The sequence below is a fragment of the Ranitomeya variabilis genome, chromosome 8 (assembly GCF_051348905.1).
Source record: "Ranitomeya variabilis isolate aRanVar5 chromosome 8, aRanVar5.hap1, whole genome shotgun sequence".
Lineage (NCBI taxonomy): Eukaryota > Metazoa > Chordata > Amphibia > Anura > Dendrobatidae > Ranitomeya > Ranitomeya variabilis.
The window spans coordinates 161,233,151-161,259,255 of NC_135239.1; the positions used below are offsets into that span (position 1 = coordinate 161,233,151).

Below are 26,105 nucleotides of genomic sequence, written 5' to 3' on the forward strand. Positions count from 1 at the left end.
CCTACATGCGGAGGTAAATGTGGACACGGACATGTTGAGCGCCATATTACCCTGTTCTCGGGGATCTTGCTGTGTAAGCAGAGATCTTTATACATACAGTTTCTTCTTGGTTTATTTGCACCACAATGTATTATTATCCATGTTTAGCGGATCGCATAAAACTGTACTTCTAGCTGGTCCTTTAGGACCTCAGTTGCCATCCCTGAGCAATTAGTTGCCATGGTAGACTATGCCCATTGGCATTACTGCAAACACTGACAGAGCTTTGTGCCACTCTGATTCTGGTAGGGACTAGTGATGAGCGAATGTGCTGGGATAAGGTGCTACCTGAGCATGATCATGTGCTAACCGAGTGATCTTGGCGTGCTCGAATAGCCTGTTCCAGTCCCCGCGGCTGCATGTCTCATGGCTGTTTGACAGCTGCAACACATGCAGGGATTACCTAACAAACAGACAACATAATATTTGAGCACGCCGAAGACTCTCGGTTAGCACACGAGCACGTTGGGATAGCACATTATCTGAGCACATTCGCCCATCACTAGTAGGGACTACTCTCATCATCATACATGAGTGTCTGTAGTCCTATGCAGGAGTGAATGCTACTCATGCACACTTAGGCAGTGGCACGCTTGCATTAATGCATACCTGCCCTGATCCTTGCACCCTGTGTACTGCCAGCTGTTTGGGTTCCCCGGTGACCTTCACTCTTATCCCAGACAGCCTGTCTCACTGACTTCTAACAAACATCTTACAGGGGCGCATGCTGTCCAGATTTAATCCTTTCATTGCCATGCATTGTCTATGTAAAAACTTTAACAAAGTAAAAGTTTGGAAAGCTGCTTTATTTGGTGATCTTACAGAAAACTTTTGCTCCAGTTGTACCTTCATGGCGGTGAGGAGATCAGCCCCAAATAACCTCAGCAGGCAACCTAATACATTATTACCTACATGCACACTTACAAGCAGCCACCACGGGGTAAGGTACCTGCCTCCACATGCAGTTCTGGGATGCCCAGCCTTTACCAGCATCCTGCATCCAGCAGTGCCATGCCAATAACTTAATATGCGTAATCTGCGCCTGGCGACACTCCATCCCTGGTGGCCAGGAACATACGGTGTTACTCTCATCACAGTCCGTGTGCCTCACCCATCTTGGCCAGAAAACAGGACCTAGATCCACCCATGTGGACGTTAGCTTGCAGCTTGCTCGCTGCACCAGCCAGCGCCGCAGTTCATCAAGCACGACATGGCTGCTGTTAGCAGAGAGTTCTGCTGGAAGTTTCAGTGAAGCAAAATTGATGTTTTGAGCCTCCTGGGTAAGCTTCCTGCGGTAACGACTGGCACCATCGAAAAGATCCTGGCTGAGCGCAGATAAGTGGCTGTTGGTGTCGTTTTCTGCAGGTTTCTCCACCGACATCCAGAATGGATCAAAGGAGGATCCTAATATTCGGAGAAGACGAGGGGTTTTTAAATGCTTGGGTTTTGGAGAATAGTGGTAATCCAGTGGCGATCGGGAGAGGCTGTAAGGACGCGTGCCAGAGGAGATTCTCCGTCGTAGGGTGCCCAGTTCGGTGTCTGCTTGGTTCTCATCCAAACGTTTGGTGTCAGCTGTATTGTCCAAGTAAACCGGAGACCATTGGATTCCAAGAAGTATTAACCCAATGAAGAGCGAGAACATTTCCACAGATCCTATTTTCTGGGTCTGTGAGTTTATTGGACTATGAGGTCTCTTCTGTTCCCTTGTGTGTGTGCAGCTGTCCGGCTATTAGATGTAATGTCCTTAATGCTGCATACTCCTGTGCTCACATCCCTCTATTTCTGTCTACCTCCGTTCACTTATCTTCTGCGGTCTGTCTGACCCTGGATCTGTCTTCTGCATCAGTCTGCTCCTTGACATACTTTATAATTACTCCCTCTCCGACTGCCCTCTCACCCATTACAACAGTGGAGATGGGATACACAAGAGGGATACAGTGTGGATAGTGCATTGATAGGAGCAAATATAGTGAATGGCTGTAAAACCGTACTGAAGGGGTATTTCAGCTAGAAGCATTAATCGCCTTGCCCACGGCTTGGCTGTATTCATCAGTGCTATAGCATTCAAAGGCAGCGCCAGTATGCATGCCTCACAGCGCTCCAATATAACGCCACATTGCCCGGGGTCCTCATTCTAGTGATTGGTGGTGTCCCACCCATCTATATTTATTACTAATTACAAGCTGGTTTAAAAAGCATGAAACAATGGAAATGAATCAAAATTTATTCTTTATTAGTATATAAATACAAGTTATTTCTCATATTAAATATATAAAATGGACCGTACAAGACAATACTTAAACATCCCTCTAAAAAACAACACAGGAAACTCGTATAGAAAATCCCAGTTCCCCACAAGGAACAAGAGATCTGCTAACATCCAATTTTTCACCACATAACAGAAAGATATCGATAAATAGAGTTAGAAATACACTCACCGGCCACTTTATTAGGTACACCATGCTAGTAACAGGTTGGACCCCCTTTTGCCTTCAGAACTGCCTCAATTCTTCGTGGCATAGATTCAACAAGGTGCTGGAAGCATTCCTCAGAGATTTTGGTCCATATTGACATGATGGCATCACACAGTTGCCGCAGATTTGTCGGCTGCACATCCCAAAGATGCTCCATACAAGGCAGGATGGATCCATGCTTTCATGTTGTTTACGCCAAATTCTGACCCTACCATCCGAATGTCGCAGCAGAAATCGAGACTCATCAGACCAAGCAACGTTTTTCCAATCTTCTACTGTCCAATTTCGATGAGCTTGTACAAATTGTAGCCTCAGTTTCCTGTTCTTAGCTGAAAGGAGTGGTACCCGGTGTGGTCTTCTGCTGCTGTAGCCCATCTGCCTCAACGTTCGACGCACTGTGCGTTCAGAGATGCTCTTAGGCCTACCTTGGTTGTAACGGGTGGCGATTTGAGTCACTGTTGCCTTTCTATCAGCTCGAACCAGTCTGCCCATTCTCCTCTGACCTCTGGCATCAACAAGGCATTTCCGCCCACAGAACTGCCGCTCACTGGATTTTTTTTCTTTTTTGGACCATTCTCTGTAAACCCTAGAGATGGTTGTGCGTGAAAATCCCAGTAGATCAGCAGTTTCTGAAATACTCAGACCAGCCCTTCTGGCACCAACAACCATGCCACGTTCAAAGGCACTCAAATCACCTTTCTTCCCCATACTGATGCTCGGTTTGAACTGCAGGAGATTGTCTTGACCATGTCTACATGCCTAAATGCACTGAGTTGCCGCCATGTGATTGGCTGATTAGAAATTAAGTGTTAACAAGAAGTTGGACAGGTGTACCTAATAAAGTGGCCGGTGAGTGTACATGTAGATGATGCACCCACAGGGCAGTGGGATACTCGGTACCGGTGTAACAGGCCAGTTTAACGCCCCGGGGTTAAAGTGGCCTAGGCCAGATTATACCCTGGGTATATTCTGGCCTAGCCCAAACTATACCCCAGGGTATAAATTGGACTAGTCCAGTTTATACCCCTCTGGGCCAGATTATACCCCGGGTATATTCTGGCCTTGCCCAAACTATACCCCGGGGTACAAATTGGACTAGTCCAGTTTATACCCCTCCAGGTCAGAATATACCCCAGCTGCTGTAGATCAGGCAGCCCACAGGGCCCCTGGCAGCACACAGGGGCCCCAGGCAGCGCACAGGACACCAGGCAGCCCACAGGGGCCCCAGGCAGCCCACTGGGGCCCCAGGCAGCGCACAGGGCTCCAGGCAGTGCAAAGGGGCCCCAGGCAACGTACAGGGCCCCAGGCAGTGCACAGGGCCCCAGACAGAACACAGGGCCCCAGGCAGCGCACAGGGACCCATGCAGCACACGAGGTCCCAGGCAGCACACAGGGGCCCCAGACAGCACACGGGGCCCCAGGCAGCACATGGGGCCCCAGGCAGCACACGAGGTCCCAGGCAGCACACGAGGCCCCAGGCAGCACACGGGGCCCCAGGCAGCACACCGAGTGGCAGAGACAGTGCACAAGGGAGGGGGAAGTGACAGCGCGCAGGGCCCCTGTGCGCTGTCTCTGCCTCCTGTGCGCTGTCTGGGTTCCCATGTGCGCTGTTTGGGACCCCCTGTGTGATGTCTGTGGCCCCGTTCTTGAGTATATTAAAGATTGAAGCATATTAAAGATCATATTTTTCACGTTTATGTGCACCATTGAGTGATGTACTCAAGAACGGGCCCCAGACATCGCACATCGCACAAGGGCCCTAGACATCTTAGGCTAGTTTCACATTTGCGCACAGCTGTGTACGCTCTCAGTGAAGCCCCACCCATTGTCGCGCCTGCCAATTAGCTCCGCCCAGGTGCGCATGCGACCTGCGTACCCTATCTTTATCATTGGTTACGCAGGCCCTGCGGATGTTTGCGTTTGTGTCTGCATGCATTGTTTTGACGATTCTGTGAACGCAAGAAAATCCAACTTGTTGCCTTCGCCGTGGGTTGCAGCACCGTCAAAAGAATGTCGGCGGAGCTTAACTGGCGGGGCGCAGCAGGGGTCAAGGCTTCACTGAGAGCGTACGCATGCGTATGGCTGTACGCAAATGTGAAACTAGGATTGAGTGATATACTCAAGAGCAGGGCCCCAGACATCGCACAGTGGGTGCCAGATAGCGCACAGGGGGGCCCAAACAGCGCACCGGGGACATGCGCTCTGTCTATTTCCCCCCTTGCGCGCTATCCCTTACCCCCTTGCTCACTGTCTCTGCCCCCCTGTGCGCTATCTGGGTCCCCCTGTGGGCTGCCTGGGGTCCTGTGGGCTGCCTGGGGCCCTGTGCGCTGCCTGGGGCCCTTGTGTGCTGCCTGGGGCCCTGTGCGCTGTTTGGGGCTCCGTGCGCTGCCTGGGGCCCCTGTGTGCTGCCTGGGGCCCTGTGCGCCACCTGGGGCCCTGTGCGCCGCCTGGGGCCCCTGTGGGCCGCCTGGGGCCCCTGTGCGCTGCCTGGGGCCCCGTGCACTGCCTGGGGCCCTGTGCTCTGCCTTGGGCCCCTGTGTGCTGCCTGGGGCCCTGTGCGCTGCCTTGGGCCCCTGTGCGCTGCCTGGGGCCCCTGTGTGCTGCCAGGGGCCCCGTGGGCTGCCTGATCTACAGCAGCTGGGGTATATTCTGACCTGGAGGGGTATAATCTGGACTAGTCCAATTTATACCCCGGGGTACAGTTTGGGCTAGGCCAGAATATACCCGGGGTGTAATCTGGCCTAGGCCACTTTAACCCCGGGTATATTCTGGGCGGGGGGGGGGGGGGGGGTTAATCTGGCCTGTTACACCGGGACCGGTTGCAAAGGACGATGTCACGGTGGCTGCGACCCGGTCCGTGGCCCTGGGCATCAACGTTAAAGGGGGTTAAATGTTCAAAGGTTGTTGTGACGCCACCTGTGGAGTTCGGTCAATAGGGGGACCGACGCTGCATTAAAATTTCCGACTAGCGCCTTTCAAGGGAGGTCCCTGCTGCCTGAAGCTTCCTACAGGGTCCTCCAGTTTCCCCCTGTCCTGGGACAGGTACCTGCACGACCGGCAGCTTGAGCCTTTTTACAGGGACTCCAATATGCCCCGGGCTCCTCAGGTGCTGCTGCGCCTCAGGCGTGGTGTGGGCAGGTAACATGTAGTGTCATGCCCTCCGGTTCTGCTCTGTGTCCTAGAGTCCCACAAAAGCCTCGAGCTCCTGACTACTGTGCTTCAGCTCTGAGGATGCCCTGCCACAGTTCCCCTCTGAGCTGTGTCCCTCTCCTGGGCTCCTTCCTTTCCGGCTACTCCACATACAACAACCCTTTAGATTCTTCCTCCTTCCAGAGGCTGCAGCTCCCTTGTGGCTGCCAGGCCTCTCTCTCTGCACTTAGTTCCAGACTTCCTTCTACTTCTGTGTCTCTGAACAACTAACTAGCTCCTCCTCTAGGTCAGGATACATATACAGGGAAGCCCCCCTGAATCCGGGTCCTGAGCTCCCCCTCCTGGCCTGGATTCAGAATGTGTTGCATGTGTATGCCTTACCTGGTGAAGAGAACTCCTTTGCCTCTGAGCATGACATTACCTTCCCCGAAGGAAAAGCAACATCATTGCAGCAACCGGTAACCTGGGGTGCTGCATAGACATAATGAGGCAGGCTGACGGGATTACTTGAGCAAATACCCTGACTTGCGTTTCACTTGTTCGTCAGGAGGCGTAACCTGGTTCCTCATTGTGATGACAGTCCATCTTGCATTGACCACAATGGAGATATGTGCTGCAGCTTCAAGCAACTATTATATTTCACAACAGTGCAGGGTTCACAGCTCAGTTCTTTTATACCTTTTGGCGATGAAGATTAAAAAAAATAAAAAAAATCCACTAAAATGTTGTCTTAGTCACAGATTTCTCACTATCACAAGAGGTAATAAGTTAAAATTACCCCACAATTTGTTAAAAATCTTGTCCCAAAACTGGAAATATCCCATATGTGGTTAGAAATTTCAGTTTGGGCACACTGCTGAGCTCAGAAGGGAAGGAGAGCCATTTCACTTTTGTAGCATGGATTTTTCCTGGAATATTTTGCAGGTGCCATTTGCAGAGCCCCAAGTGTGTCAGAACACATGTACACCTGTCTTCTCCACAAGGGATCACACTTTGGAAATTACACCTTTTACGGAATTCTTCCATATCAATCTTCCAGAGGCTTTGTGCCATTGCAGCGCCCCAGAGTCCTGGTCGTTGCAGTAATGTCGCTCTGCCACTAAGGGGAGTGATGTTACGTCTGATTGCACTAAAGGAGTTTCTCTGACCAGGTAACACTCACACTACACTTCACACTCCGGCCACCGGGGGGGGGGGGGGTTTCTATCTAGTAGGCCACTCCTCACGCTCTGGTAAAACTGGGGGTTGGACAGGAAGACAGGGAGAGAAGTAACTGGGAAGAGCTAGTGAGAGGACCTGTCAGGGATAGGATCCTGGCAGACTCCTAAGAGCAGAACTAACCAGTGAACCACGGGAATACAGAAAAGAGGCATTAGGACCAGAAGGAGTCGTGCTGTTAGACCGAGGCAACATCCTTCTGAGGCGCAAACAGTCGGTGGCCGGAACGCCGAGCAAGTAAGAGACTCTAAGTACTACTGCAAACCACGGCCGGACAGCCAATTCTAGGTTGGCTGTCTCACACAAATCACCTAAGCAGACAACGGAGGCAGCTGTGGGAGAGGGGCGACTCTAGGGTCCCGGAAGAACTCCAGGCCTACCCCGTCATACGGGTGCGTCCTACCATATCATCTGGGGGACGGAGAGAACGAACATCAGAGACAGACAGACTCAGTTGTGAGGACTATCCCGGGAGCTCAGCAGGGAAGGACTACAACACACAGCGCTAGAAGGTAGACACTGATTCCCACCTGTAAAGAGAACTCCTGATGTGCCTTTGGACCGGCCGGTCTCTGACAGCCCTGTTGACAGCGCTCTGGACTGAGGATTCTAAAACCTTCAGTAAAGAGGTAAAGAGACTGCAACCTGGTGTCCTCGTTATTTACTACGACCTACACTGTACCGCAATATCACCACCATTTACCACCACCTTTCACTGGACGCCCCTCAGCAGGGTCACGGACCGGGTCTAGCCACCGTGACAACCCCAGAACAGAGACTCAGAGGCCCGGTGCCGGGTACCCCTCGGCCCTGCGGCAGTGGGGGCGCTCCATTTTGGCGTCACGAACAGGATTTACTTAAGCCTGAAGAATCAGGTCATGTGTGCCTTGGAACTGTGATTTATTGTGCTTGGACTGTAACTTATTGCAAAGACTGTGCGTTGACAATTGCCGCCAGGAGTTCCCGCCACGATTCGCCATCGCAGTGTGCGGAGGGAGGAGCCTCAGCTTCGTGGGTGGGACCGGCCAAAAAAGAAGCGCGGAACGAGAAAGCGCGGTAACGTGCCGATCCCGGAAGAGGAACTCCGATCTCCAGCAGGTTAGTGGAGGAAGGGCCAGCCATGTCCGAGTCGGGAGGAGCGGAGGAAGAGGCCGCAGCCGGGGACACAGGGGCACCTCCGGGCCCCGCAGCGGGCGAAGCCGCGGCCCTAATACAACCACCGGTTGCCGCCGAACCCGCTGTTCCCCTCAGCCAGTCAGACGCTGCCGCTAACACAAAAGCCATAATGCCCTTCTCTATGCCGTACCTGCCCGGAGCGGCCTGGCTCCCACGATACTCTGGGGAGTCGCATACATTCACTGACTTTAAGGAAGGGCTCTGCAGCCTGCTCGAGTTCTATCCCCTGACAGAGCCTCAGAAGGTTCATATGATAACCGGCCAACTCTTTGGGGCGGCTCTGAGAGAATTGAAGTCCTGGCCCGCCGAGGATAAGGGAACTGCACAGCAGATTTTTGCAAAGCTTAAAGCCACCTTCGATACTCGCACTGCTACAGAAATTAAACTGACTTTCTATGGATGCAAACAGAGACCGCAGGATAGCTTACGGGACTATGCCCTTAATCTCCAGGAGGCGATGCGGGCCATTAAGCAGAGTGACCCCGGCAGCATGCAGGATGAGGATAAACTCCTGAAGGAGCGGTTCATTGAGGGGCTCCTGTGCAGTCACCAACGGAGCCAATTGCACTTCCTGGCCATGCAAAATCCAGACTTGACTTTTGCGCAATTCAAAGATAAAGCTATCCAGGCATTGCAGGAGCGACAGCCCAGCCGTGCAGCACCTCCCCGGCGTCCGGCTCTCACATACCACCAGGAGGTGGCGTCGGATGCCCCAGTTGCCGCCGAGGCCGATGCCCAGAGCCTAGAGGACGACTCCCCTGCAGGACTCCGCCTCCAGATGCAGGAGCTAACCAAGAGCGTTGCTGCCCTGGCCCGGACGGTGCAGTCCCTACAGGAGGCCCCCAAGGAGAAGATCCAGTTGGCCTCCAGACCAGAGGATGTCCCTTGGATGCGACAGAGGAGGACTCCGCCGACCAGAGGCCGGAACGACGATCGCTTCCACCAGGACGGACGACCCATCTGCCGCCGCTGTCACCAGGTGGGCCACCTTGCAAGGTACTGTCCTTTAAACGAGCAACCCCTGGGGCAAACGGCCAACCCCCAGGAGTAGGACGGTCAGGCCCGCAGCATTGGAGAACCAAGTACATTGGAGGACGACCAGTTCTCCCTGTAGTGGTTGATGGAATCCCCTTGAACGCTTTGCTGGACACCGGTTCTCAGGTGACGACTATACCTTACGTGCTTTATAAACGGTATTGGGAGGACACCGATATTACTTGTGGCCCTGACGATGATTTCACCATAATAGCCAGTAATGGTCAGCCGTTGCCACAAGTGGGGTATAAGGAGGTCACCATCAAGGTGGGGCGGGTGGAATTGAAAGCCCAAGGGATTGTGATTGTTGATATTGATCGTCGAGAATGTAATCCCATGATGACTCTTGGTACTAATGTTATAGAAAATTGTCTTGCAGAAGTTATTGTTTTGTTGCAACAGGTGTCAGAAACCGCTGGCCACAGTGAGCAACGTGCCCTGCAGAAGGAAATCAGAGCTCTGATGCAGAGACAGCAGGTAGAGCTGACTGGTGGTGAGATTGGTCGTCTCACTGTGAGTGATTCATACCCCCCAGGAGTGAAATGTTAATATGGTGTCGGGCAGCCATAGGCCTCAGGGGAAAGGACTACCAGGCCTTGGTAGAACCCGTATATTCAGACAATAGGCCTACTATTCTGACAGCCCGGGGGGTGATCGACGTTCGCCAGGGGAGAGTGCCCGTACGTGTCCTCAATTGTGGGGAGGAAGAGGTTCACCTCACCAAGTATGCCACGCTCGCCAAATTGTTCACTGTTAATAATAGTGTGATACAGACACCTGAACCCTTGGTCCCGTCAAACGTGGCGGAGGGCAACGGTTCTGCAGAGCACTCGAAAGATTGGTGTCGGGAATTGCATGTGGGCACTGACTCTACCCCATCCCATCAAAAACAGGGGGCCTACAGGGTGGTACACGAGTACGAGCAGGTATTCAGCAAACACCCCTTAGATTTTGGGCAGGTGAAAGGGATCCAACATCATATCCCCACGGGAGATCACCGACCCATAAAAGAGAGATATCGCCCTGTACCCCCAGCTCATTACCAGTGTGCCAAGGACATGTTGCGGGAAATGAAGGAGGCTGGGGTGGTGAGAGACAGCTGTAGCCCCTGGGCAGCTCCCTTAGTCCTTGTTAAAAAGAAAGATGGTACAATGAGGATGTGTGTTGTTTACAGGCAGTTGAATCGCATTACACATAAGGACGCATACCCACTGCCCAGGATAGAGGAGTCTCTGGCTGCCTTAAAATCTGCTAACTACTTCTCTACCTTAGATCTCACCAGTGGGTACTGGCAGGTTCCTGTAGCGGAGGCGGACAAAGAGAAGACGGCCTTCACGACACCAATGGGTCTCTGCGAATTCAATTACATGCCCTTCGGATTGTGCAATGCTCCCGGGACGTTCCAGAGGATGATGGAGTGCTGCCTGGGACACATGAACTTCGAAACCGTGCTGCTGTATTTGGATGATGTCATTGTCTTCTCTAAGACCTACGAAGACCATCTGAAGCACCTGGCCGAGGTGTTTGAAGCCCTGTCTAACTTCGGCTTAAAGGTGAAACCGTCCAAGTGTCATCTGCTGAAACCTAAAGTGCAGTACCTGGGCCATGTGGTGCGCGCTGAGGGAGTGGCCCCAGACCCCGACAAGGTCACGGTGATCAAGGACTGGCCAAGGCCCAGTGACCTTCACGAAGTCCGGCAGTTCCTCGGGCTGGTAGGCTATTACCGGAGGTTCATTAAGGACTTTACTAAGAAGGCCGCACCCTTGCAAAACCTGTTGGTGGGCCAACCAAAGAAGACCAAGGGGAGGAACACCCCCTTTGATTGGAACGAGGAGCTGGAGGGATCCTTCGCTTGTTTGAAGTCGGCACTGACGGGAGAAGAGGTACTGGCTTACCCCGAATACGACCAACCGTTTGTTCTGTACACAGATGCCAGCAATGTGGGATTGGGAGTCGTGCTGTCCCAGGTCCAGAAAGGCAAAGAAAGGGTGATCGCTTACGCCAGCAGGAAACTCCGTCCCACGGAAAGAAACCCTGACAACTACAGTTCCTTTAAGCTGGAATTCCTTGCCATCGTCTGGGCAGTAACAGAGGTTCAAACACTACCTGGCCTCCGCGAAATTCACCGTCTTCACGGATAACAATCCGCTAACGCATCTGGATACTGCCAAACTCGGGGCCTTGGAACAGCGGTGGATGGCCCGGCTGTCTAACTACGATTTCACCATCAAGTACCGGGCAGGACACAAGAATGCCAATGCCGATGCCTTGTCCCGAATGCCCAATTTGCCAGAAACGGGAGAAGACCCGTAGGCACTTGAAGAGGTGGAGCTGCCTGCATTCCATCGCCCCAAAGCCACTCAGAACTCTCATCATGTGAAGAACAGGCACAGGAACCAACCGGATGCCACGCTGAATCCCCTGCCCCATCACGGGTGGGCAGAAACCCAGGATGGTGACCCCGCGGTCCGTCGGGTGAAAGAGCTCTTGACGCAGGCAGGGTTGCATCTCGGCCCAGATGATCCACAGGAAACCCAACAGCTGTGGAAGGGGAGAAGCAAACTGTTTATCCATGATGGCAAGCTGTGCAGGAGGAGCATCGACCCACGTACTCATAAATTGGTGTGGCAGATAGTGGTGCCAATGCGAGATGCGCCCATGGTTCTGGGAGCCTACCACGATGGAGCCGGACACTTCGGATGGAGGAAGCTAGAGAGGCTACTCCGAGGGAGGTTCTATTGGATTGGCATGAAGAGAGCCATTGAGAAGTGGTGTCGGGAGTGCGGTCCATGTAGCCTACGCAGGAAGGACCGTGGCAGCCAACGGGCTCCCCTGCAGCCTATCATCACCAAACGGCCGCTCGAACTGGTCGCGCTGGATCATGTGAAGTTGACACCTAGCCGGTCAGGCTATTTCTACGCTCTTACCATCGTAGATCACTACTCCAGATTTTTGGTGGTTGTACCTGTCAAGGATCTAACGGCCAGGACTGCCGCCAAGGCCTTCCAGCAGTACTTTTGTAGGCCCCATGGCTACCCGGAGAAGGTACTGACCGATCAGGGACCAGCATTCGAAGCAGAAGTGTTCCAAGAGTTCTGCCAACTGTACGGGTGTAAGAAGATCCGAACCACGCCGTACCATCCTCAAACCAATGGGATGTGCGAAAAGATGAACCAGGTGGTGATCGACTTATTGAAGACCTTGCCCGTAGAGGAACGGAACCTGTGGCCGACAAAGTTGCCTGACTTGGTGGATATCTACAATCACATCCCAGTAAATTCCACCAACTGTACTCCAGCGTACCTAATGAGGGGAAGGCCTAGCCAGTTACCCGTTGATCTGGACATGGGGGTCCTAGTCCCCGAAGATAAATCGCTGGATGCAGATTGGGATACAGAAAGGCAGCGAAGGTACCGCAAAGTACAGGAGTGCGTGGAAAGAAGTCTCGCCCAGGCTAGGCAAAAACAAGAAAGGGACTACAACCAGCACACTCCGGCGATTCCCCTGTCACCTGGTGAGTAAGTACTTAAACGAAAGAGGAGACTACACAAGCTCGATGACCAATGGGAAGCGGAACCGTATACCATCCTGCCATCCGATTTCGACAACACGAAGGTCTGTCTCATCAGCAAGGACAGAGGGGAGACCTCGACAGCGGTATCCAGGGATCACCTTAAGGTCTGCCCCGATAAGTTGAGAGAGAGGGACACGGCCCCAGGAATCTCCCCGCCGGTGGAAAAGGAGAAGATGATCCATACCGTCCTTGGTGACTTTCCCCAGTCCTGGACTCAGATAAATCAGGCCATCGTGGTACCTGTTATAACGTTTCAACAGCCGGACCCACCAGAAGCCATGGTGGTACCAGATCATCCGGCCCCGCAACCTCAACAAGCCCTACCTGAAGATGCCATGCCAACCGTTGAACCGGCAAATCCTCCCTCTGCTATCGGTGGATCTGCTGTACCCACTGTTGATAGCAGCAGCTCTGAGAGCCCCAACCTGCCAGTGCTACCCAGACTCACTAGAAGTGTAGCTAGAAGACAGTGCACTACACCAGCGGTAGCAAGCATAGCGGGCCCTGTTAGGCCAATAGCAACCCCTGCGCTGCGAAGGTCCACACGCAGCACTCAGAACCAAACTCCCCTCCGCTACAAAACTTGGAGGTATTAATAAGGGCTGCTATTTAATTAAAAATGTTTGTGTGCATATCTTTTGTTACAGGTTTTAAAATGGACAATAGAGTAATGGACGGTGAATTGCTCAAAAACTTTCAAAAGGGGGACCCCTTTGTTTACCCGGGGTCCCCGCTGTTTCAACCACTGAACTGAGAGTCAAACTGTGCGTGACCTAACTTTCGCAACGTTCAAGAGTCCTCACCTCCCATAAAGGGAAGCACTGTTATGTTTAATTGTTTATGCTATTTCAAAATTTTGTGTGTTTTCTGTTAACATGTATTGTTGTTCTTGTTTTCCCAGTCCGGGAGTACTGGATTTAACCGGGGGGGAGTGCAGCGCCCCAGAGTCCTGGTCGTTGCAGTAATGTCGCTCTGCCACTAAGGGGAGTGATGTTACGTCTGATTGCACTAAAGGAGTTTCTCTGACCAGGTAACACTCACACTACACTTCACACTCCGGCCACCAGGAGGGGTGGTTCTATCTAGTAGGCCACTCCTCACACTCTGGTAAAACTGGGGGTTGGACAGGAAGACAGGGAGAGAAGTAACTGGGAAGAGCTAGTGAGAGGACCTGTCAGGGATGGGATCCTGCAGACTCCTAAGAGCAGAACTAACCAGTGAACCACGGGAATACAGAAAAGCGGCATTAGGACCAGAAGGAGTCGTGCTGTTAGACCGAGGCAACATCCTTCTGAGGCGCAAACAGTCGGTGGCCGGAACACCGAGCAAGTAAGAGACTCTAAGTACTACTGCAAACCACGGCCGGACAGCCAATTATAGGTTGGCTGTCTCACACAAATCACCTAAGCAGACAACGGAGGCAGCTGTGGGAGAGGGGCGACTCTAGGGTCCCGGAAGAACTCCAGGCCTACACTGTCATACGGGTGCGTCCTACCATATCATCTGGGGGACGGAGAGAACGAACATCAGAGACAGACAGACTCAGTTGTGAGGACTATCCCGGGAGCTCAGCAGGGAAGGACTACAACACACAGCGCTAGAAGGTAGACACTGATTCCCACCTGTAAAGAGAACTCCTGATGTGCCTTTGGACCGGCCGGTCTCTGACAGCCCTGTTGACAGCGCTCTGGACTGAGGATTCTAAAACCTTCAGTAAAGAGGTAAAGAGACTGCAACCTGGTGTCCTCGTTATTTACTACGACCTACACTGTACCGCAATATCACCACCATTTACCACCACCTTTCACTGGACGCCCCTCAGCAGGGTCACGGACCGGGTCTAGCCACCGTGACAACCCCAGAACAGAGACTCAGAGGCCCGGTACCGGGTACCCCTCGGCCCTGCGGCAGTGGGGGCGCTCCACCATCAGTACTGTAGAATCCCCCTATAGTGCCATTGACAGGTAGCAGACCTGAGCAGGGGAATTTTTTTTTTGCACAATGACTTGAAGTTTTTATTAATAGCATATTGGGGTATATAACATTTTGGATCGGATTTTGGAGATTTAGACAGGAATCCCAACATAAGTGCTGTGCCTGAGCCTTGGGGCTTGTTTACACATCCAATTTTCTTGTAAGAGTGCTATCAGTGGTTTTCACGGATAGCACTCGCTATCATATTCTCTGGGGCTGTGCACTTCTGATTTTTTCCTCAGCGGGAGTGGCCTGTGGAAAATATCAGAGACATGTCTGCTATTGATCAAAATCAGTAATGCTAGTCTATTGGTCCGTGAAAAAATCAAGGTGGTGAACAATCAGTTTGTTTTTATTATTATTCATTTTCTATAGCACCATTTATTCCATGGTGCTTTACACGTGGAAGGGGCAATTATAGACAAGTACAATCAACATGAGCAAAACAAGGCGCACAGGTACAGAAGGAGGGATGCCCCTGCCCGCGAGGGCTCACAGTCTGCAGGGGAGGGGTGAGGATACACTAGGAGAGGGTTAAGCTGGTTGTGCGGCGGTTCAGTAAGTTGAGGATCACTGCAGGTTGTAGGCTTGTCGGAAGAGGTGAGTCTTCAGGTTCTTTTTGAAGGTTTCTATGGTAGGCGAGAGTCTGATATCTTGGGGTAGAGAGTTCCAGAGTATGGGGGAAGAACGGGAGAAGTCTTGGATGCGGTTGTGGAAAGAAGAGATAAGAGGGGAGTAGAGAAGGAGATCATGAGAGGATCGGAGGTTGCATGTGGGTAAGTACCGGGAGACCGTGTCACAGATGTATGGAGGAGACAGGTTGTGGATGGCTTTGTATGTCATAGTTAGGGTTTTGAACTGGAGCCTCTGGACGATAGGAAGCCAATGAAGGGCTTGGCATAGGGGAGAGGCTGGGGAATAGCGGGGAGACAGGTAGATTAGTCAGGCAGCAGAGTGTAGGATGGATTGGAGTGGTGCCAGAGTGCTAGAAGGGAGGCTAGAGAGTAGGAGGTTGCAGTAGTCGAGGCGGGAGATGATAAGGGCATGCACTAGTGTTTTTGTGGTTTCATGGTCAAGGAATGCGCGGATTCGGGAAATATTTTTGAGTTTGAGTCGGCAGGAGGAGGCAAGGGCTTGGATATGTGGCTTGAAAGAGAGGGCAGAGTCGAGGATCACCCCGAGGCACCGGGCGTGTGGGACTGGGGAAAGTGAGCAGCCATTGACATTGATGGATAGGTCTGGTGGAGGGGTAGAGTGAGATGGGGGAAAGATGATGAATTCTATTTTGTCCATGTTTGTATATGATAAAATGTGACGTGAATGAGCCCTTATACCAATTTTTGAGAGGCATAATGAACAAATAAACAGCAGTTTGGGAATTGTAGTCTTTTTATGCAGTTCTCTGTGTGTTTTGTGTGGTAATGTGATAGCGGCTTTATTGTCAGGGTCAGTACATCACATGTATATCTTTTTATGTTTTCCTACCTTGGCACAGTAAAAATTGCTTTTTCTAAAAAAATAATTTTTGCATTGCTATATTCTGAGAGTTATAACTTTACTTTTCCACCAACAAACCTAAATGATGGCTTTATTTTTGGAGGGATGAGGAGTTGTTCTCAGTAATGCCATTTTTTTTACAATTTTTTTAAGTTGCCGTTTTCACAATTGACTGCGGCATCAGGGTTATCTGTCTTTAAATTTTTGCTGGACTCACAAAATGCTCATTTTAGTATCAGAATTGTACCGCCATTCTGGAGGATTTTCACAATAAGTACACCATCTCCATCAGGTCTAAAAGACCTGATAATGATAAGTATATAGTCGGTATTGTAAAATCCTTTAGCGTACACCACGGCATCACTTCTGAGACGAGTGACTGCAAGGTTATGTTGCCGTTTGTGAAATACATGGCTCTATGACACCATTTTTGCAGTGGGATTTACCAATGCAGATTTTGCTGCAGTATTATGGCTGGGGGGTCAGCAGCCGAAATCCCCCCCCATACTATACCCTAAGGATAGATCATACATTTTTCTACAGCATTAACCAAGCGGGTTACACATGAAAAATTTGCTGCAAATTTGACACAGATTTTACCCTTTGCAAAATCCGAGATGAATTCTGCACAAAGAACCGATGAAAATTTTAAAATCAATTTCAGGGGAGAAATTTTCACGAACGAAAAAAATTCCATTTGTTGAATTGTCATCTACTTTGCTGATACTGTATTAGGCTGCCGTCACACTAGCAGGATTTGGTCAGTATTTTACCTCAGTAAGTGGTGATGTGTTTCTATTATACTTTTGCATACCTCCCAACTTTTGAAGATGGGAAAAAGGGACAAAGTTTGCGGTGCGCAACGCGCGCCGTGGCAAATTTGAGGCCACGCCTCTGGCCACACCCATTCATAATTAGTCACACCCATATCCACGTCCCAACCACACCCATTTAGCACTGCTGATCACACTGTTTCATATACAATAATTATAAACAAAAAAATATGGCCAAACATGATGCTCCATACTGTATGATCTTGCACTCAACTTCTGCTCTTGTGAATTTTTAATGTAGTACCCAAAACGTTTCGGTCCAACACACCGGACCTTCATCAGTTACGTACTGTGTGTGGAATAAAGTGGAGAGACAGATAAAGTCTCTGGGCACACGAAATAGCAGCGTCTGAAATGTAGGCTGACAAGGGATAAGATCCACTTATGTTAGGAGAAGGGATAGAGTGCCGCATAGGGACGCGGAATCCTCCGCTCGTCTTCAGACGCTGCTATTTCGTGTGCCCAGAGACTTTATCTGTCTCTCCACTTTATTCCACACACAGTACGTAACTGATGAAGGTCCGGTGTGTTGGACCGAAACGTTTTGGGTATTACATTAAAAATTCACAAGAGCATAAGTTGAGTGCAAGGTTTTTCTTTAAGTATATTGTAAGGTGTGGGAACCTACCTTTGCACCACCACCAGTAGTGCACACGTTTCTACCATTTAAGCCATACTGTATGATGACCACACATGATGCTCCATACTGTATAATGGCCACACATGATACTCCATACTGTATAATGACCGCACATGATGCTCCATACTGTATATTGGCTGCACATGATGCTCCATACTGTATTATGACTGCACATGATGCTCCATACTGTATATTGGCTGCACATGATGCTCCATACTGTATTATGACTGCACATGATGCTCCATACTGTATATTGGCTGCACATGATGCTCCATACTGTATAATGACTGCACATGATGCTCCATACTGTATAATGACTGCACATGATGCTCCATACTGTATATTGGCTGCACATGATGCTCCATACTGTATCATGACCGCACATGATGCTCCATACTGTATAATGGCCACACATGATGCTCCATACTGTATAATGACCCCACATGATGCTCCATTCTGTATAATGACCACACATGATGCTCCATACTGTATAATAACCGCACATGATGCTCCATACTGTATATTGGCAGCACATGATACTTCATACCATATAATGGCCACACATAGCTACTCCTACACACACGGCTGCGCTCCGTACACTTTGCACACACGGCTCCGCTCCGTACACATGCGCTCCGCTCCATACACCTCGTACACACACGGCTCCGCTCCGTACACCTCGTACACATTTAGCTCTGCTCCGTACACCTCGTACACATTTAGCTCCGCTCCATACACCTCATACACACACGGCTCTGCTCCGTACACCTCATACACACACGGCTCTGCTCCGTACACCTCATACACACATGGCTCTGCTCCGTACACCTCATACACACACGGCTCCGCTCCGTACACCTCATACACACACGGGTCCGCTCCATACACCTCATACACACACGGCTCCGCTCCGTACACCTCATACACACACGGCTCCGCTCCGTACACCTCATACACACACGGCTCTGCTCCGTACACCTCATACACACACGGCTCCGCTCCGTACACCTCATACACACACGGCTCCGCTCCATACACCTCATGCACACACGGGTCCGCTCCATACACCTCATACACACACGGCTCCGCTCCATACACCTCATACACACACGGCTCCGCTCCATACACCTTATCCACACACGGCTCCGCTCCATACACCTCATACACACACGGCTCCGCTCCATACACCTCGCACACACACGGCTCCGCTCCATACACCTCGTACACACATGGCTCTGCTACATCCACACTGTACACCTCCTGACCCCACACAAGGCATTACTTACCTCATCCTGCAGCACCATGTGGCAAGTTGGCAACCAGCACAGCCGAGTCCTGCAATCCACGGAGGTCCCGATCATGTGACCCCTGACTCCTCCCCTCCTGTGACCTCATCACAGGTCCTGTGCGCAGAAAGCAGGCAGCCATACGGAAGGGTAAGGCTACTTTCACACTAGCGTCGTGCACTGCATGTCGCTATACGTCGTTTTGGACAAAAAACACATCCTGCAAAAGTGCTTGCAGGATGCGTTTTTTCTCCATAGACTTTACATTAGCGACGCAGTGCGACGCATTGCTACACGTCGCAACCGTCGTGCGACGGTTGCGTCGTGTCGCGTCGGTCTGTCGCCAGCAAAAAACGTTGCATGTAACGTTTTTTGCAGCATCGATAGCGTCTTTTCCGACCGCACATGCGCGGTCGGAACTCCACCCCCGCCTCCCCGCACATCACAATGGGGCAGCGGATGCGTTGTAATAATGCATCCGCTGCCCCCTTTGTGTCAAATAATCACACTGTCCGTCGGCACGACGCATGGCGACAGCCCCGTGCCGACGCCAGTGTGAAAGTAGCCTAAGGGCCCGGGGCATGGCTTAACACAAGGGGGCGTCAGCTGATTCTGCTGTCTGCGGGAAGTAGAGCGTCACGTGCTGGACAGCGGGGCAAAGGCTCAAAACCGGGACAGTCCCGCACAATGAGGGACGGTTGGGAGCTATGCTTTTCCTCTAATTGTTCCACTCCTGGTTTTGGCTTACAAATACTGAGGTAAAATACTGACCACATACTGCTAGTGTTACAGCAGCCTCACGCTGTAGACCTTCCGTGTGTAAATTCTGCAGCAAATACGCAATGTATGAACGTAGCTCAGGGCAGGGCATAAGTGGTTTATGAGTCCAAATGTGTCGCAGAAGAAGCAACTCAGAGAACAGCTGGCAAGAGGCGAAGTGTGCAGCGGTGACCGCCAGAGGGCGCCACATGCCTAGCAATTTCAGCCTTCTGTGAGGCACTCACTCCTGGAGGAGCCTCTGATACACGTGTCGTTTCTGTGTCTGCCCTCACTGCTGATAGCGGCCATTTTTAAGAAGCCTCAGTCAGTGTCTTGATGGTTGATTATAGAGCGGCCGCAGCGCCGCCTCCTCCAGCGCAGGCGCAGAGCGCAGTGTGACCAGTGCGGTGAGTACCTCTGTACGGGAGCGGGGAGCACACGCGGCACTCGTTGTTAACCCGTCCGGTGCTGGAGACAGACGTGTAATGTGTTTCTCTAACTGTTCCATGGTCGGTATTTAGTTATTAATCTTCCATCATAAAGTTGCAGTTTCCTGCCCTGCTGGATGATAGAGGAGCACGTCATGTGCTTACAGAAACAAACACACAAAACGAGCATTAATCAGGTTTCTTAGCTAATTGGCTGCTGACTATAGTAAGTAAAAAAATATAAATTACTTTTTTTCCACATGTCCACTAATTTTGCCACTTAATTTTTTTATATATCAGCTGAAATGTTATTTATTAGTACAATGGTAAAGTCCATTATTGGTGAGGTGAATCACACAGCGGAGCCCGCGCCTCCCAGAGATGATTTAGGCACCTCACCAGTGTGAGCGCTGACCCTGCCGCTGTGTATAAGGCCGTGTTCACACGCTCAGTATTGTACCGCAGTATTTGTCAGCCAAAACCAGCAGTGGCTGCATAAATCTATAAGTGGTGACGTGTTTCTATTATACTTTCCTTCTGATTGTTCCTCTCCTGATTTTGGCTTACAAATACGGATTTTATGATCATAGCCTAACAGTGACCACCGAAAATTAGACGTTTCTTGCATTTACTTCACTACATTGAGGGACTAATAATAATATTCCTTTTATAATGAAGATATTTACTATTCATTCATTTATTTTACCAACCTGATATGAAAAAAAGGAGCCCCCGCCACTCCAGTCCCTGTCACTCCAGTCCCTGTCACTCCAGTCCCTGTCACTCCAGTCCCCGTCACTCCGGCCCTTGCCACTCCAGTCCCCCGTCACACCATCCCTTTCCACTCCAGTCCCCCATCACTCTGGCCCTTGCCACTCCAGTCCCCCGTCACTCTGGCCCTTGCCACTCCAGTCCCCCGTCACTCTGGCCCTTACCATTCCAGTCCCCCGTCACTCTGGCCCTTGCCATTCCAGTCCCCCGTCACTCTGGCCCTTGCCACTTCAGTCCCCCGTCACTCTGGCCCTTGCCACTCCAGTCCCCATCACTCCGGCCCCCGTCACTCCAGTCCCCATCACTCCGGCCCCCGTCACTCCAGTCCCCATCACTCCGGCCCTTGCCACTCCAGTCCCATCACTCCGGCCCCCGTCACTCTGGCCCTTGCCTCTCCAGTCCCCCGTCACTCTGGCCCTTGCCTCTCCAGTCCCCCGTCACTCTGGCCCTTGCCTCTCCAGTCCCCCGTCACTCTGGCCCTTGCCTCTCCAGTCCCCCGTCACTCTGGCCCTTGCCTCTCCAGTCCCCCGTCACTCTGGCCCTTGCCTCTCCAGTCCCCCGTCACTCTGGCCCTTGCCTCTCCAGTCCCCCGTCACTCTGGCCCTTGCCTCTCCAGTCCCCCGTCACTCTGGCCCTTGCCTCTCCAGTCCCCCGTCACTCTGGTCCCTGTCAGTCCCTGCATATCTCTACAGTTGATCACTTGCCGCGTAGCTGCCACTTGGCTATATGACTGAAATCTGTGACCTTCCCTGTAGTTTGACATGTCCTACTGCTGCAGCGATCACCTGGCTCATCGGCACGTGATCAGCTGTGGAGGGAGCACAGAGGACCCCCAAGGGACAGGAAAGCATCCAGCAGTGGGGGATCAGTAAGGTATGGCTTCTTTTTTCACACCATCTTAAGCCATTTTTAGACTTTTGTTTTACATCTTCACAACTTCTTTAAAGTAAGTTAACCTTTCTCAATCTATTTTTTATATATCCTTTTTTTCTTTTGCCTGACTGTACCGATCTACTGCAGCTATTAACAAGCACTTTTAGCGTTCACCTTATATTTTGCATGTGTAACCTCCAGCTATTAGACCTTACTGGGGTTATAACAGGTTTAGGATATGAGGAGCGGCCATCCATTGCCACTAGTACCAACGGATAATGTTCTATGTTAGGAAATCGTCCAAACTAAGCAGTCCTTTTATTTCGAAGTGGGACGTCCTCTTAGGGCGCTTTCACACTGCATTTGGCACCTGTTCAGTGGCCCCGTAGGGACTTACATCCAAACCTCCCTCAAATCAAGCTCTGGACATATGCACCAATGGGACCATAGACTGTAATGGTGCTGTCAGAGTGAGTGTACGCCTACTGGAAAATGATGCACGGCAGAGCACACGTTCACTTCATTGCCATCATTACAGTCTATGGCCCCATCGGGGCATACGCCTGAATTCTGTTTTGCAAGGGGGTTGGACACAAACCCCTACCGTGCCACTGAATAGGTGCCTGAAGGCAAAGTAAAAGCACCCTAGTGAGTTTGTGCACCTTGTTTTCCCTGCTCTTACACAAATAATCTAATTCTCTACAGCTCACATAATATGGACGGGCATGAAGGAGACTCTACTGCTCAAGAAACAAAGAAAAATCTCACACTTGACCGTAAAGTAAAAAGACGGACAAAGAAAGAAGGTGTGAGCGCTTATAATGTAATGATATGAGGAGGACGCCGATGCTCAGGGTGAATTTTTTTTTGTTTCTCAGAAAATCTAAAATCTGAGCCTTGCAAGAAGCGAAAAACAAAGAATACAGAAACGTCAAGCGAATCCCAGGCGCAGAATACAGAATTTGTACCAACAGATCGGAAACCTGATAAATGTAAGTGCTACCAATAGACTCTCTGATTACAGAACCGGCGACATCACAAGTCCGGTGATAGTCGGCTCTGAGCAGCACCAGAGACGTTCTCTATAGCAGAGGTGGCCAAATAGTAGGTCATTGGATACTAGTCATGAGCGAATGTGCTCGGATCACGTGTTATCCGCTTATCTATGGCGTGCTCGAGCAATATATTGGAGTCCCTGCGGCTGCATGATTCACAGCTGTTAGACAGCCACAACACGTGCAGAGATTACCTGTTTGTTAGGGAATCCCCAGCTGTCTTATCGACCATGAATCATGCAGCCGCATGGACTGGAACATAATATGTGCGCATGCTCAAGATACTCTGCTAACACCCGAGCATGCTCAGATAACACCTTATCCCAGCACGCTCGCTCATCGCTATTGGTTTGCAGTTGACCTCCAAGTGGTGTAAATTAGATCTTGATATCAGGCCCACCAGTGTGTCTTACTAGTTTCTGTAGAGAAAAAGAAGACCCCAGTGACTTGTTGTGCCGTCCCTGTTTTCTAATGAATTGTTTATTAAGAAAGCAAGTTGGGATTTATGATATTAGCTGCTGTGATGATCACACTCTCCCTGATGGCTATATACTGTAGATCAGTGCAGAGGAGATGGATGGTCATGGATTAAAGGCATTCTCTACTTTTAAAGGAGTGGTATCAAGTTTGGAAGTTATCCCCAATCAATAGAGATGGCGGAGTCGTGCGCTCATCTCGTCTTTGGCACTCCCATTAAAAATGAATGGAGTGCAGTGCGCATGCTCGACCACCGGATTCAGTCATGGGAAGATCTTCAGAGGCCTGATTCTCTGGATCCCAACAGTCACACCCCTAAGGAATCAGGATGTTATTGCCTTGCTCAGGGATATGGGTAACTTCCAAATTTGGTACAACTCCTTTAATGGGCTAGGGTGATGTAAGAAAAAAAAGATCGCTTACCAAACCAAACCGTCAAATAGGAGGAAACTGTTCTGATTGAATGTGACAGTTAAGGCCATTTAGCGGCAGCTGATTGGCTGCAGTGGTCATGTGATGTTGATGCCGGTAGAGGGGTGGGGGATACACTGTGCATTGCAGAGGAGGAGCAGCACTGGTCTGGTAGGCTATAGTTTTATTTATTTTTTGCTACACTATCCTTTTATTATAATGGACCCCTATAATAAAGTACAGCTTTGAAGCAAGTCCAATAATTAACTTACTGTGGCTGCTAACTCTGGGGACTTCATAAGGAGGGATATACACTACCGTTCAAACGTTTAGGGTCACCCAGACTATTTTGTGTTTTCCATGATAACTCATACTTTTATTAATCAAATGAGTTGCCAAATGAATTGAAAATCAAGTCCAAACATTGACAAGGTTCAAAAAAATCTTTTTTGTTTGAAATAATAATTTTCTCCTTCAAACTTTGCTTTCATCAAAGAATGCTCCCTTTGCAGCAATTACAGCATTGCAGACCTTTGGCATTCTAGCAGTTAATTTGCTGAGGTAATCTGGAGAACTTTCACCCCATGCTTCCAGAAGTCCCTCCCACAAGTTGGTTTGGCTTGATGGGCACTTTTTGCACCATACGGCCAAGCTGCTCCCACAACAGCTCAATGGGGTTGAGATCTGGTGACTGCGCTGGCCACTCCACTACAGATAGAATACCAGCTGCCTGCTTCTTCCATAAATATATAAACCTATAAAAAACACACTAGGTTGCAGAATGGAATAGCGTATATATATACGAAAGTTCGCAACCAAGTAGTAGAGGTATCACATACAGATTAAAGTATCAAAATACACAACATTATAATAAACATATGGACAAACACAGGTGGTTGGAAAGAGTGACGATGATAACGCCAGCACAAGAGATGAAAATTAAACGCTGGAAAAAGACATAACAGGTCCAGGCATCCTAACTACACACCTAAGCCGGGATATGCCCATGAAAATTGGTAGAAGTTTCACAGATGGTCAATACTCCAAAGAGCATAATAGTATCAAATCATCTAAAGTAAGCAGTGAGCCCATGGAGTTAGACCATCAGGATAACATAACAACCTCAAATATAGAATATGACTGTGTTCAATCAAAACAGGGCATGAAGGTATATATGTCCCCGGCACATCCAAGTCCCAGGGAAAGTACATGCATGCTATTGATGGTAAAAAACATTACCTTGGGACATGGTAGTGACAGGGCACCGGCGTGGTGTGAGCAGGAGGGAGCCTCGACGTACGTTTCACCGTTGCGGGCTTCGTCAGGAATTTCTCGCATGGAATAGCTTCATTTCTAAGAACAAGAATAGACTGTCGAGTTTCACATGAAAGTTCTTTTTTTCTGGCCATTTTGAGAGTTTAATGGAACCAACAAATGTAATGCTCCAGATTCACAACTAGCTCAAAGGAAACTCAGGTTTATTGGTTATCTAATCAGCCAAACTGTTGTCAGCTGTGCTAACATACTTGCACAAGGGTTTTCAAGGGTATTCTAACCATCCATTAGCCTAAAGGTACCTTCACATGAAGCGAAGCTGCAGCGATAGCGACAACGATGCTGATCGCTGCAGCGTCGCTGTTTGATCGCTGGAGAGCTGTCACACAGTCAGCTCTCCAGCGACCAACGATGCCGAGGTCCCCGGGTAACCAGGGTAAACATCGGGTTGCTAAGCGCAGGGCCGCGCTTAGTAACCCGATGTTTACCCTGGTTACCAGCGTAAAATGTAAAAAAAAACAAACAGTACATACTTACATGCGTCCCCCAGCGTCCGCTTCCTGCACTGACTGAGCGCCGGCAGTAGCAGGGCACAGCGGTGACGTCACCGCTGTGCTGTGCTTTCACTTTCACTTTGCGGCGCTCAGTCAGTGTGGGAAGCGGACGGCGGGGGACGCATGTAAGTATGTACTGTTTGTTTTTTTTACATTTTACGCTGGTAACCAGGGTAAACATCGGGTTACTAAGCGCGGCCCTGCGCTTAGTAACCCGATGTTTGCCCTGGTTACCAGTGTAAAATATCGCTGGTATCGTTGCTTTTGCTTTCAAACACAACGATACACGGCGATCGGACGACCAAATAAAGTTCTGAACTTTATTCAGCGACCAGCGATATCACAGCAGGATCCTGATCGCTGCTGCGTGTCAAACACAACGATATCGCTATCCAGGACGCTGCAACGTCACGGATCGCTAGCGATATCGTTACAAAGTCGTTTCGTGTGAAGGTACCTTTACACAGCAAACACAAAGTACCATAAGAACACTGGAGTGATGGTTGTTGGAAATGGGCCTCTATACACCTATGAAGATATTGCTTTACAAACCAGACGTTTGCAGCTAAAATAGTCATTTACCACATTAACAATGTATGGAGTGTA

The 26,105-nt window shown here is 50.3% G+C and overlaps 2 protein-coding genes across 4 annotated transcripts in view; one reads left to right on the forward strand and one right to left on the reverse strand.

Annotated features, from left to right (window-relative positions):
• Positions 1-848: 848 nt before the first annotated feature.
• Positions 849-1,804, reverse strand: LOC143787852 (noggin-like). Its single transcript, XM_077276960.1, has one exon. The coding sequence runs from the start codon at positions 1,679-1,681 to the stop codon at positions 944-946; it is 738 nt and encodes a 245-aa protein (XP_077133075.1). The 5' UTR covers positions 1,682-1,804; the 3' UTR covers positions 849-943.
• Positions 1,805-20,029: 18,225 nt separating this feature from the next.
• LOC143787695 (putative endonuclease 4) overlaps positions 20,030-26,105 on the forward strand; it is a 47,168-nt gene continuing 41,092 nt past the window's right edge. The window contains exons 1-4 of one of the 3 annotated variants that reach the window (XM_077276639.1): positions 20,030-20,309; positions 21,610-21,727; positions 22,433-22,533; positions 22,606-22,719. In XM_077276639.1, coding sequence (XP_077132754.1) covers positions 22,443-22,533; positions 22,606-22,719 — 205 coding nt within the window. In that variant the 5' untranslated portion in view covers positions 20,030-20,309; positions 21,610-21,727; positions 22,433-22,442. The remainder of the gene's footprint in view (positions 20,310-21,609; positions 21,728-22,432; positions 22,534-22,605; positions 22,720-26,105) is intronic. The other 2 variants (XM_077276640.1, XM_077276642.1) reach the window with 2 other exon arrangements.

Bases quoted from the DNA above. Each gene is read 5' to 3' on its own strand.
- LOC143787852 (XM_077276960.1), bottom strand. From the start codon at position 1,681: ATGTTCTCGCTCTTCATTGGGTTAATACTTCTTGGAATCCAATGGTCT.